The sequence below is a fragment of the Apostichopus japonicus genome, chromosome 4 (genome assembly GCF_037975245.1).
Source record: "Apostichopus japonicus isolate 1M-3 chromosome 4, ASM3797524v1, whole genome shotgun sequence".
NCBI classification, from domain to species: Eukaryota; Metazoa; Echinodermata; class Holothuroidea; order Aspidochirotida; family Stichopodidae; genus Apostichopus; species Apostichopus japonicus.
In genome coordinates, this window is record NC_092564.1 from 27,834,699 (window position 1) to 27,846,953 (window position 12,255).

At 36.7% G+C, this 12,255-nt stretch overlaps 1 protein-coding gene across 13 annotated transcripts in view; it reads left to right on the forward strand.

Annotated features, from left to right (window-relative positions):
• The window catches only part of LOC139967040 (uncharacterized), a 69,254-nt gene extending 57,059 nt beyond the window's left edge, over positions 1-12,195 (forward strand). For all 13 annotated transcript variants that reach the window (XM_071970661.1, XM_071970665.1, XM_071970668.1 and 10 more), the window contains 8 exons: positions 754-882; positions 3,180-3,308; positions 3,920-4,032; positions 5,134-5,353; positions 5,791-5,881; positions 7,178-7,245; positions 7,995-8,197; positions 9,197-12,195. In XM_071970661.1, coding sequence (XP_071826762.1) covers positions 754-882; positions 3,180-3,308; positions 3,920-4,032; positions 5,134-5,353; positions 5,791-5,881; positions 7,178-7,245; positions 7,995-8,197; positions 9,197-9,409 — 1,166 coding nt within the window. In that variant the 3' untranslated portion in view covers positions 9,410-12,195. The remainder of the gene's footprint in view (positions 1-753; positions 883-3,179; positions 3,309-3,919; positions 4,033-5,133; positions 5,354-5,790; positions 5,882-7,177; positions 7,246-7,994; positions 8,198-9,196) is intronic.
• Positions 12,196-12,255: the final 60 nt, after the last annotated feature.

Below are 12,255 nucleotides of genomic sequence, written 5' to 3' on the forward strand. Positions count from 1 at the left end.
ACAGCTCAGAGCCGGAAATCTTTCCAAAATCATGATTGGACGGTTTCAAATTTGTTCAGCGAAATGCTGGAAAGTTACAGATTATTCTGATTCGAAATGAGAACTTCATGTAGAAAATGCCTTAGTTTGGTCATGGTGAAGACCTTTTGTTTACTGCATATGGAATAATTAACATGTCGGTAAAGTTTGAAATTTATTACAACAGGTTTATCCATCATATGACTGGTATATGCTGTGACAGCTGAACCTAACTACATTGGCAACTTCTTTCATAGAGCTTTCGGTGTCGTGGCGTAAAATATGTATTGACACAAGCACAGATGTGTTCATCCCATTGCCTGCTAATACACATAACGTTTTAACCAAATGTGTAATTATAAACTTTGAATGTTGCTGTCACAAATGCTTATAACATTAGGTTGGGTGTTTCTGTGGTAGGTCACCAAAAGTAGGCCCGTATTATCACATTTTTATACATTAAGAGGCCTTCAGCCACGTATTCCAAAATGTCAAAGCACAGCGGGTGGTTTCTTAGTCACCCAAAGGCAAGTCTGACCCATTTATGCAGAGTTTGGGGTGTGTGTTTGGTCTACTACTAATTATATGCAGGGATAGAGTTACCATTAACAAATACAGATACCGATAATATAGACTGATATAGCTACTAGCAACTAATACGGATAATGTGCAGCATTAATATGTGCAGCAGTAATTACCTTTGTAACGTTAGATTAACCTCTCTTATTACTACAGATGAAAATGAATGTATAAACACGGTGTTTCCTTGTGATTCTGTAACCGAGGACTGTCGAGACATCGAAGGAACGTTTGCCTGCGACTGTAAGGATGGCTACACGAGGAACAGTAACAATGTTTGTGATAGTGAGTTCATTCAAGTCAGTAATGGAATAGCTACATCTTCCACCTTGACTAACTTTTAGAACTGCTTTGCTATTTAAATGTCCATCTTGACTAGTACTTTAGAACTGCTTTGCTATTTAAATGTCCATCTTGACTAGTACTTTAGAACTGCTTTGCTATTTAGATGTCCATCTTGACTAGTACTTTAGAACTGCTTTGCTATTTAGATGTCCATCTTGACTAGTACTTTAGAACTGCTTTGCTATTTAGATGTCCATCTTGACTAGTACTTTAGAACTGCTTTGCTATATAGATGTCCATCTTGACTAGTACTTTAGAACTGCTTTGCTATTTAAATGTCCATCTTGACTAGTACTTTAGAACTGCTTTGCTATTTAAATGTCCATCTTGACTAGTACTTTAGAACTGCTTTGCTATTTAGATGTCCATCTTGACTAGTACTTTAGAACTGCTTTGCTATTTAGATGTCCATCTTGACTAGTACTTTAGAACTGCTTTGCTATTTAGATGTCCATCTTGACTAGTACTTTAGAACTGCTTTGCTATATAGATGTCCATCTTGACTAGTACTTTAGAACTGCTTTGCTATTTAAATGTCCATCTTGACTAGTACTTTAGAACTGCTTTGCTATTTAAATGTCCATCTTGACTAGTACTTTAGAACTGCTTTGCTATTTAAATGTCCATCTTGACTAGTACTTTAGAACTGCTTTGCTATTTAGATGTCCATCTTGACTAGTACTTTAGAACTGCTTTGCTATTTAGATGTCCATCTTGACTAGTACTTTAGAACTGCTTTGCTATTTAAATGTCCATCTTGACTAGTACTCTAGAACTGCTTTGCTATTTAAATGTCCATCTTGACTAGTACTCTAGAACTGCTTTGCTATTTAAATGTCCATCTTGACTAGTACTCTAGAACTGCTTTGCTATTTAAATGTCCATCTTGACTAGTACTTTAGAACTGCTTTGCTATTTAAATGTCCATCTTGACTAGTACTTTAGAACTGCTTTGCTATTTAAATGTCCATCTTGACTAGTACTTTAGAACTGCTTTGCTATTTAGATGTCCATCTTGACTAGTACTTTAGAACTGCTTTGCTATTTAAATGTCCATCTTGACTAGTACTTTAGAACTGCTTTGCTATTTAAATGTCCATCTTGACTAGTACTTTAGAACTGCTTTGCTCTTTAACTGTATTGTATTCTCTTGGTTGTCTAAGTCAATTAAATTTGATGTCGTTGATGGCGAAGATGACGAAACAATCCTCCATTCACCACAAATTTAGTCATAATTTTAGTCAAATTTAGTCAAATTAGTAAATTTGGTCAAAAATTTTCATAATTTTGTAATATTTTCTTTCACTTAGCTGTTTATCTTTGTTATTTCAAATCTGTTGGAGACAGCACTGTCTCCCACTTCCAGGAACTGTCTAACTAAAAGGTTTTGTCATACCTCCATTCATGCAGCTGTCTATTGCTAATTTGTTTCCTAGCTTAGTTTAATTAGTCTACAGCTATAGTGGTAAAAATAACTGCTAAAGGTACAGCTCCTCTTCATCTGCCCTAATTTCATTCATCTCTCCTCCCTTGCCCTCAAAGTTTGAAAAACCTGGCATCTCTGGAACAAGTCTTTATGAAATATTCAATGAGAGATTCAACCTGTGATAAATAGTCAAGAGATTTGTGTTATTAGTATTATTGCTTTGTGTCCTTTACATGACGCTACCAGTTAAATAACCCTAAAAATGTAGTACAGGCATCTAATTAAAGAGGGTACTGGACATTACTATGCGTTTGGCACTACGGTATGGACGTTACTATGCGTTTGGTACTACGGTATTGATGTTACTATGTGTTTGATACTACAGTATGGATGTTACTATGTGTTTGTACTACGGTATGGACGTTCCTATGTGTTTTGTTAAAAGTCATAGAGATGACACTGCATGATGGTGGTCTCTGTGGATGCATACATCTTTAAATGCTACTGTTCTGGTCGTGTATTATTAAGTATATGAAGTATTGATAGGGTTAAAGAAAGAAGAAAGTGCCAAACTAGAGATCTTTGTCCTGCATTGACAAGTCAACTTTTCTATTAGATCCTAGACTTATGAAAAGCGCATGATAGACGTATAATGGTACACACTCGCTTGAGCTTCTGATTCTGTCCGTATATTTAAATCTGCTTCAATAGCTTCCTGTAACCTCCAAAAGAGCTACAAAAAGAGGATACAATGCATAATTATTCGATTAATTTAGGTTAAACTGATTTTGTGGGGTTTTGCTTTTGGCAGACATTAACGAGTGTGAACAAGACAGTCTCCTTTGTTCCGGTGGAAATGAATTTTGCGTCGATACGCAAGGTTCCTACAGATGTGACTGCATCCAAGATCACGTCCGTTCAGCAGCAGGAACGTGCAATCGTAAGTTAAAGCAACCTATATATAAACTTTACATAAGATTAATGTATTTGGTGTTTTGTATATGTATGCAACTCTCTGCACACCCATATGGTATATACTCCAGTACATTTGTAAAATGATGTAGGAACATCATGCTAAGAACACCCAATTTCAAATTCAGTGGAGAACAGTGGCTATGCATTTTGTACAATTGACCCTCGTTTATGGAATTCTATGCCACATGAACACAGACATTGCCACTCACTGAACAGTTAATTCAAGAAACAGCTTAACCTTTTCTCTTCCAAAGCGCTTTGGTGTTCCACGATATCAGGGCTACATAAATACTGATTGATGATGATGATGATGGTTTCATTGCTTTGTCATCTGTGCAACCACATGTGCAAATCATGTGCAAACCATGTGCATAATGTCGCCATTTGACTAACATGACAGAATCAGTATAAATTTCAATAAACATCTCAATTGAGATTAACTAATTCACTAAATGATGAGATGTTTAATTTGTTTTATGTTGCTTTAATATCCGATTAAAGGACATGTTTTGTTTTAACAAATATTATAACTACACAATGACATGCCTATCTTGTTCCTTTCCTCACCCCTTTTAGCCTTTTTAGAAATCTTGCTCAGAATTATTGAATTGAACGGGGCCACAGCCACTTTTGAAGAAACACTGTCTCCGATGAGATCTACTGCAATAAATGGTACCGTGTGCAATGTGGTGAGTTATCTTTCATTTGAAGCAACTAAGTTTACAGTCAGGGCAAATTTAACCAGTTGTACTCCAATCATCCAAATTTCTGACTGGACGATCCAAAACCATCTTTGGAGTTTGTCTAGTGGAGCTCGACTGGTTCTTTACCTCAAATTCAGATTGCAGCCTAACTAGTTACCCCCAAGTAGGTCAAATGATAAATTAAGTGATTGCTTTCATTCACTTAGGAGATATTGAAAATAAAGACAAAAATAGTGGTTAGGCTTTGGATCCACACAAAGGGGAGTTGGTGTCCTGTTCTACGATAACTACTCATTAATACAACAGTATAAGTTCTGGGTCACTATTTTTTTTTTTTTTGGGGGGGGGGGGAGGCTACAGGATTTGTTATAACCAAATCCCTTGATCAGACTGCCAAAAGTTGAGAAATTTGAAAATTATAAAAATCCTCACAATTAGCCCAGAACAGTCATGAGGAGTATTTATGAAGAGAGTGGTTTCTTTTTTTTTCTTACTTTTTTTTCTCTCAAAAGGGTTGTTTCTTCATTCCAAAAGTAATGAGTCCTTTTGACCATGTATGGATGGTGTCATTGAAAGGTTACTTCTACACACAATGTGGCTAATTCTTTGACAATTTAGAACATCATACATTAGACATGTAAGATAAGGTAGTTTAATCTCTCTAAATACTCTGCATCAGCCGGGGACATTCTCTTCAATAATAAATGTAGGCGTAGTAGACTTAAATTTGCCTGGCAGTATCTGACAGGGTAATAGCACAATAAGGACTGCTGTGCTTTACACTGACCAGTACAATTGATGGCCATGCACCTATATGTAGGGCTAGACTACTAGGTCAACTCACAGTATCATGTAACATTAATATCTGCAAATAATATTCATAGTTTACTTTCCCGACCTGCTAAAACAATTGATTGTACTAACATTTGATTGGTTATCTGGCGCCGTGTGAAGCTTATATTTTAAGAAGTATTATCTGTTATCTGGCCATTCTGTATATACGTTCATACTAGTATGTTCAGTTGTGGCTCTTTCGGCCTTCCATATTCAAGGTTATACTCTAACATTTCCTTTCCTATTTCATAGATGTTTTCGATAGTGAGTACTAGATTTCCCTCTGCGATAGGATGTAATGTTGCCAAATTTCAAAGGGGTTCACTGATTGCCCATGTTACAATACTCCTCGATGACTTGGGGCTATCACAGAATGAAGTACGTACCTACCTGTACTCACAGTTAAATGACGGCAGATATGTATCGGGCGACGCCTTGGATTCTCTCGTTGTCGATAATTCTACTACAGCAGGTGCTCATTTGTTTTCCTTCATATTTTCTGTGTTAGGAATAGATTGCAGGACAACTGTCAGGGTTAAATTCTACTTCATAAGACATCGTTATAACTACTTATTATGTTGTTCTTTTCATATTTTTGTGTGTTTGTGCTGGTGGCAAAGAATTAAAATGGATAAAAAGAAGGAGTGTATTTTACACTTTTCTCTAAAAACAGGTCCAAAATGAAAGCCACTTAGATTTCTCATGTCAGATCTTTAGATCTTATACAAAGTATATAAAAAAAGACTACGTTGATGATGCAGTCATTTAGAAATAAAATGGTATGGAATAATTATCTATGTTACAATTCATTCTGTACCTTTGGAGAATTTGATAATTGATCGTGTTTATTTATGATTTGCCAGGATTAAACTCATCTTTTAATTGTTTGTTTACCTTATCTCCTTCCAGTGACCACCGTCCGTGAGTCTTGCACAACACTTAGCTGTGCAAATGGTGGAGTGTGTGACACTGTACCAGAGCTACTTTCTGTGGCCTGCACGTTAGTATTATGTTTGTACCCGTTGCTTTTAATATATACTTATTGGAGGGATTAACAAATGTAAAGGATAACTTTAGTAGTCATAAAAGTAAATTTGATATATTATAGATCATTATAATAAAAAAATTATAAAAAAAGTTCTATCAGGGCAGGTACCTTGTATAATTTCTGTAACACTGTTAATTATTGCAAAATATGACCCTTTAAATTGCCACGGTTCCCTCCAAATGTGACTGGACTATATGTAGACTATATAGTCTATATGTAGACTATATGTAGAATACGTATATAGACTATGTAGAATACGTATGTAGAATACGTATGTAGACTATATGTAGACTATATGTAGACTCATACACAGACCAGTATATAGGTGTGTTCCTCAGATGCAACACAACACACAATGGCCATACAAGACTGATGGTTGGAATTACTAAAGAATGAACAGCTTCCCCAGACAACTCAGAAAATCACACTAGATTTAATGGTCCTCTACAAACAATGCTTGATAAATCTGACATTTCAATGCCATCAATGTTAGCATTTTACCTTGAAAGTACAGATAGAAGTAAACCAGTACACTGCAGATCATAGTGGTTCCATGACATCACAGATTTACAAATTTCCAGCCCGCCCCCTCCTGAGCTCCTCCCTCCCCCAACCCCAGACAAGAGTTTTAGACTAAGGCATTTCCCAAAAGGAGCAAGAATTTTTCTTAGTCTGCTTTTAGGGGAGCTGTTCATCACAAATGTCAAATAAAGCTGGGTTGGTCTCCCCTTTTTAGTACTAAGATGATCTACAATTAAAGTAGTCATCAAAAGCAAAGCATAGAGTATAGAATAGGCCTTTACTGTTCAGGGATTTATGTAAGCAAAAGGGGGGGAGGGGTTGAGGGGATGATTAAAAGGTAGTATCATATTGTCAATCATTTGCAACACGAAATGTATCAAAACTTGGATTTCATGTGCCCTAGTTCAGAGGCGGTGGCATTTGAAGCAATGAGGCTTAGCACTCGGGAGGTTCTGGGTTCGATCCCTGGTCAGGTCATAGGTGGGTTTTGCATACAATGAAATGACTTTCTAAACTTGAAAAAATTCCAAATTTGAGTTAAAATGTTGAATTGGAAGCCACCCGAAGTGAAAGTTGTAATTCATGAACCCTTGCGGGCTTCTCCCACATTTGGGGTCCTTAAGCATTGTAAAAATAACTGCTGATTATTATTGTACAGTAAATATTGCATATCCAATATTTATCCAAGTTTTTTTTTTACCTTTTGCAATGCATCTTTGATTGCAGGTGTGGACCTACTTTTGAGGGGATTAGATGTCAAACACCAATCATAACTCCGCAACTCCCTAGTGAAGGTAATCATTGTAACCAATAGGGTCCATCTTCCAAGTATTATCTGGAAAATATGTACATATATATAATTCTTCACAATGCATAGGCTCGACAGAGTCTTAATAATATCATCAAGAATTGAAATATAAGCTTGACCCAAATCACTCAACAGTCTCATAGTATTTGATTAAAATGGGGTGAACATTATTTTACACGTGGCTACTTTGTGATACAAAAAGCAGACTTACAGTTACCTAACAGTTCTTTATTTTTTTTTTAGGGGGGGGGGGGAGTGGGGGCAGGCACTGGATTGTTATCTGAAATAAAATACTTTATTCTGGTTTCTGGTTGAGGTGTTCTATAGTTAACCATCACCTTTTAAACATGGAGGGAATCACCATCAATATCATACCCACTGATTTCCTTAAAGAAAGTTGGCCACCTCGTCAAACAAAGAAATGTACCGTCTGAGAACCAAGTAATTTACCAAGTAATTATAAACTTGGGACTGGATAGATGCAGGTGATGTCAATTCTAGACAAGTCCAACTGGAGAACTGGAAGGAACTGGTAGATACAAGCCAAGTTACTGGAGTATACATTAACACTAATCACTAGTTAAAAAGATCAAAGTAATCTCTCATCTTAAGGAGAGTATATAGCTGGGGTGACCTGACATTATTCACATTCTTGACCTGAATGATGCATGTAGAACACCATATTCTGCTGACTCTTGATAATACCTGAATTTTGTTGTTTATTTCCTTCTCTAGCTGAACCTTTAGATACGATAGTCATTGTTCTGATAGCAGCAGGAGGCTTCGTGTTCTTGTTCCTGATTATATGCTGCATTCTGTGCATCGTGGTGTGTACAAGGAGGCAGAGTCCAGACCTTCACCCAGGGAACCCCTGGGTTGATCCAATCAAATCTAGGCCCGGATTTGATGAAGTACAAATGGAACCATTCAGTCACAATGTAAGTGTTACAAGTTCGTGGATGCCATGGTTATAGGCATGGTGCCAATATGCACGTTGTGGGGAGGAAGCTTGCATTAGTGATATGAACCTGTATGGATGGAGCTTTTGTTACGTTCCCTAGCTTCCACCTCCGGCCTCTGTGGATAGCCTCTGGCTGCAAGAATGACCCTTCACTGCAGTGTTCCCCCAGAGATATCCCTTCTCTCCCAGGCAAATCCAAGGGACCAGGTTCCCTTGGAGATGCATGTTGCTATGCATTAGTCTAAGAGCACAGACGCCTGATTGCTTTGTCCCAATCATGGTCAGAATATTGCATCGTCAATGGGAAAAAAAAAAAAAACACTTTGCACAATCTTAAATGTGGTGAACATGTATTTCTTCTCTCAGCTTCTTTCATGATAGCTTATTTGACATTTATATAGTACTTTTTGCCACAATTTCCTTAATTTAACTCAAATTACAACAAGTGACAAACTATAAACACATAAACACTTGTCAAGGTGCACACAACTATTCAAAATAATCATGAGAAATTAGACAAGCATGCCTAATAACTTGTTTGAAAGTACACTCAATTAAATTTAAACTTATGTTTTATGTATCCACACCCACTTTCATTGAATAGTTAATTGAACACTTTGCATAGAAACTATTAAAAAAAAAACTATGATAGCTCTGTCATGTTAATGATATTAATTTAAAAAAGAAAGAAAGTAGTCTACCCTTCAAGACAGTCCAATGATCGTTAACTGAATAGAATGGGAGTTCAGCAAGTGAGTGGCCTGCGTGTGTGGAAAGGTCGTCAAGCGAGACTGGCACTTTGAATCTGGAAAAGGTGATATAAACAACAAAGGGTTGAGGTTTGTTTACTCTGGGCAAAGTCTATTTTCTTTGTCACTGTTCATGAACCTCTCCCCCTTAATGGTGTTATGACAGGGCTGGGGGACAGTGGTCGTTTTTTCTAAGTTACGCTAATATTTTATCACCTTTGTTTTAGGATCCATTCGACCGCGACTACGAGCAAGAGTCGGGAAGGCGTACTCCAAATCTCTACGGATCAAGAAACAACGGCTATATTGCTGACGAAGACGACATAGACTGGAGTCCTTCCTTCCAGCCTCAAGTGCAACCTGCACCTCGTACCAGAATATTTGATTCGAGAGGAATCCCAAATCAGTTCAGCAGTAGAGATTATCCAGAACTTTACTGATCACTTTTGGAAGTTAACTAATCACTTTTGGAAGTTAACTGATCATTTTGAGTACTCTGCTTACTAATGTTTTTCATCATTGTGTTAATCCTGACTGATCTATTGCTGGCGGTAGCTGTTCAGTTGCATCCAAGTTACATTCCTGCACTATTCGCAAAGCCCACCCATCATTCCAGGCTGTGCTGCATGTTGATTAGTGTAGGCCTTCATTTATCTTGTGATAGGATATGATTTGCTGTCAAGTTAATGCAGAGTGCTGGTGGTCTGCTTATGCAATTTGAACAGGAATTTATTTTTTGGGGGGTGGAAAAATGCTGAAAAGTTCAGTTTGGATATATTCAAGTCTTTTTTATGAAATTATCTAGTATAATATTAACCAAACCATATTTGTAAACATTCTGCAAATATGCTGGAAATCTTTTCAGTCCATTATTGAAGAAATGTATATTTAACTATACATGTGTAATTATAAACAAATTGTAAAGAAAATAGTATAATAGCCTGTTTTAAGAAAAGATTGTTTCTGAACTGTTGTATTTTGATCTGTTCATTCCGCCCCCCGCCCCTCCCCACCCCTTTAAATGTGTATACATATTGTAACTCCTTCAGATGTGTTCTTTGGCAAGAACAAATTCCAATGGATTGTTTCTCTTATCTGTGTATATTCTGTGACTTGTGCGACAAATCAAATTTCTTTCTTTTCTATATATATAACCAGGGGGGGGGACTGGCCATATGAGCATTTAGGCAATGCCCAGTGGGCCGGTGTGCCCGCTGGTTGGGTATGAAAATGGGCCTCTAGCTTGGTAAACAACTTACAGCCAATTTAATGAATCATGGCTGCCGACCTAGCCTATATGTGAAGGATGCCCTGGCTGGTTTTAAGACTTCTCCTCTCTAAACATAAATTAATAATGTGTATATATCATGCAAGTGTCCTACCCTGGTATGTCTTTCACAATGGATATATTAAATGTCATGTGTATAGTAAATGTAAGTTCCAAGTTCTTCATTACAAACCAAGATACATTTGATATTGTTTAACTGCTTCTGCAAACTTGCTTGTGTCTCTGACACTTTATACATCATTGTAGTCCAATCATAAATTGCATTTATTAACCTAACGTATGTATAAGTTTAAATGTAATTAACTAAAACAATGAAGCCATGTGAAATGTGTCAAACTCTACAACTGTCACACTTACCGTCTGGCCTCTGTTTCATTTGATACATTTATGAGAGCTGTAGTAGCCACTTGCCAACAATATATCATGATGTATTTAAAACACAAAACAAAATCAAGTTAGGGGAATTTTTTATTTTTATTTTTCCTATCCAATTCAATTCAATTGCTTAAGAAAGGACAATAAAACTAAGGAACTAGGCTCTCATTGGCCATTAAAATTTAAAAGGATGTTAAGATAAGTACAATCAATATGAACAATTTTTAGTAACATATTTGTTTCTTTTTATTGCTTTAATGATACTGAGTGATGGCTTTTTTCTTCTTCTTTTAACTGCCATATTCTGATGCATTTCATCTTAAGTAATATTGCTTGAGCAGAAAGTAATGGTTTGATCATTTGGTTACAATCAGCACGACTGAAAATACCAAATGAAAGTGGTAAATGTCTTGCATTACATACCTGACTTCCACTGCTAAAGCCTTGTTCACATTTGAGAATGCAAGGAGCATCAGAACTATGCTCTCTCCCCACCCCCCCTACACCCCCCGGAGATCTTAAAGCTAAAAGCGGACACGTCCACATTTGAGAAAACAAGGTGTGATCAACGAGGAACAGAGAACATTGTGCAGTCACGATGAAAAGTCGCAATGATTTTTTACAAATCACTGTGAGTGTTTTGTCCTGTATGTTTGTATAATACTTCTGTGACAGTTTATGTGAAAATCAAGACACGATGTATAGTAACAGGAGATCTAGGGTTGCATGAATCCACCAAGTGTCCACGCTACAATCTTCAAGTTTACCACCCCTTGTGAAGGTGTGGAGAGGGTGGGGAGAGGGTGGGGGTGGTCAGTACCCTCCCCAAAAGGAATATCTTGGTTGCCGTGTCTGATCCTGAGTATGCGACCATCCACACTACAATCCAATTGATCGCCCTTGCATGGGCTAGATCATCCTCTCGTTCTCAAAAAAAGTGAGTTAAAAGAAAGCTTGTGATCCGTAAATTTAAAAGTATCCTGTGATTTGTACACAGTGGTAGTGTCATAAGTGTGTGTTATTAAGGTTGTGCTATTCATATACTTCTTGTTCTGTGGTGCTCAAGGCAAGTAGTGCTCTATTGAAAATTTGCACACACGAAAAAGACATGAATAGATTAAATTACATTAAATTCTTGCTCATTAACCATTAACATAGTATATAATAACACTGGTATTTTTATATGTACAACTTTTGTGTAGAATTCCTACAACCAGGTTAAGGAAGGAGCAACCATTTTTAAAAGTAATAATAAAGTACTATTTGTGATCTTGGGTAATGAAGGGAGGGTTATAACTGACTTGGAGGAAACATATGTTGTCAGAAATTAGTATGGCTTATGAGGATAGTCAAATATCCTAGATTGGACTCCATGTATATTAACTCACCCAGAGTGTATATAACCACCCTTCGTTACATATGGTTGCTGTACTTTAAAGATAACAAAAGTAATTATTTAGTCATGGACAATTAATATCACTTGGTTATAGTTCATGTATCTTTTAAGATTAAGTTCATAGTTTTACTGAAAAGTAATTAATATATTAGAGAGCAAAATATTCAGTCTTGTTGTCTTTAATATTTATCATATTTTTTCTATATAGTGAACAAACTAGTTCTCAC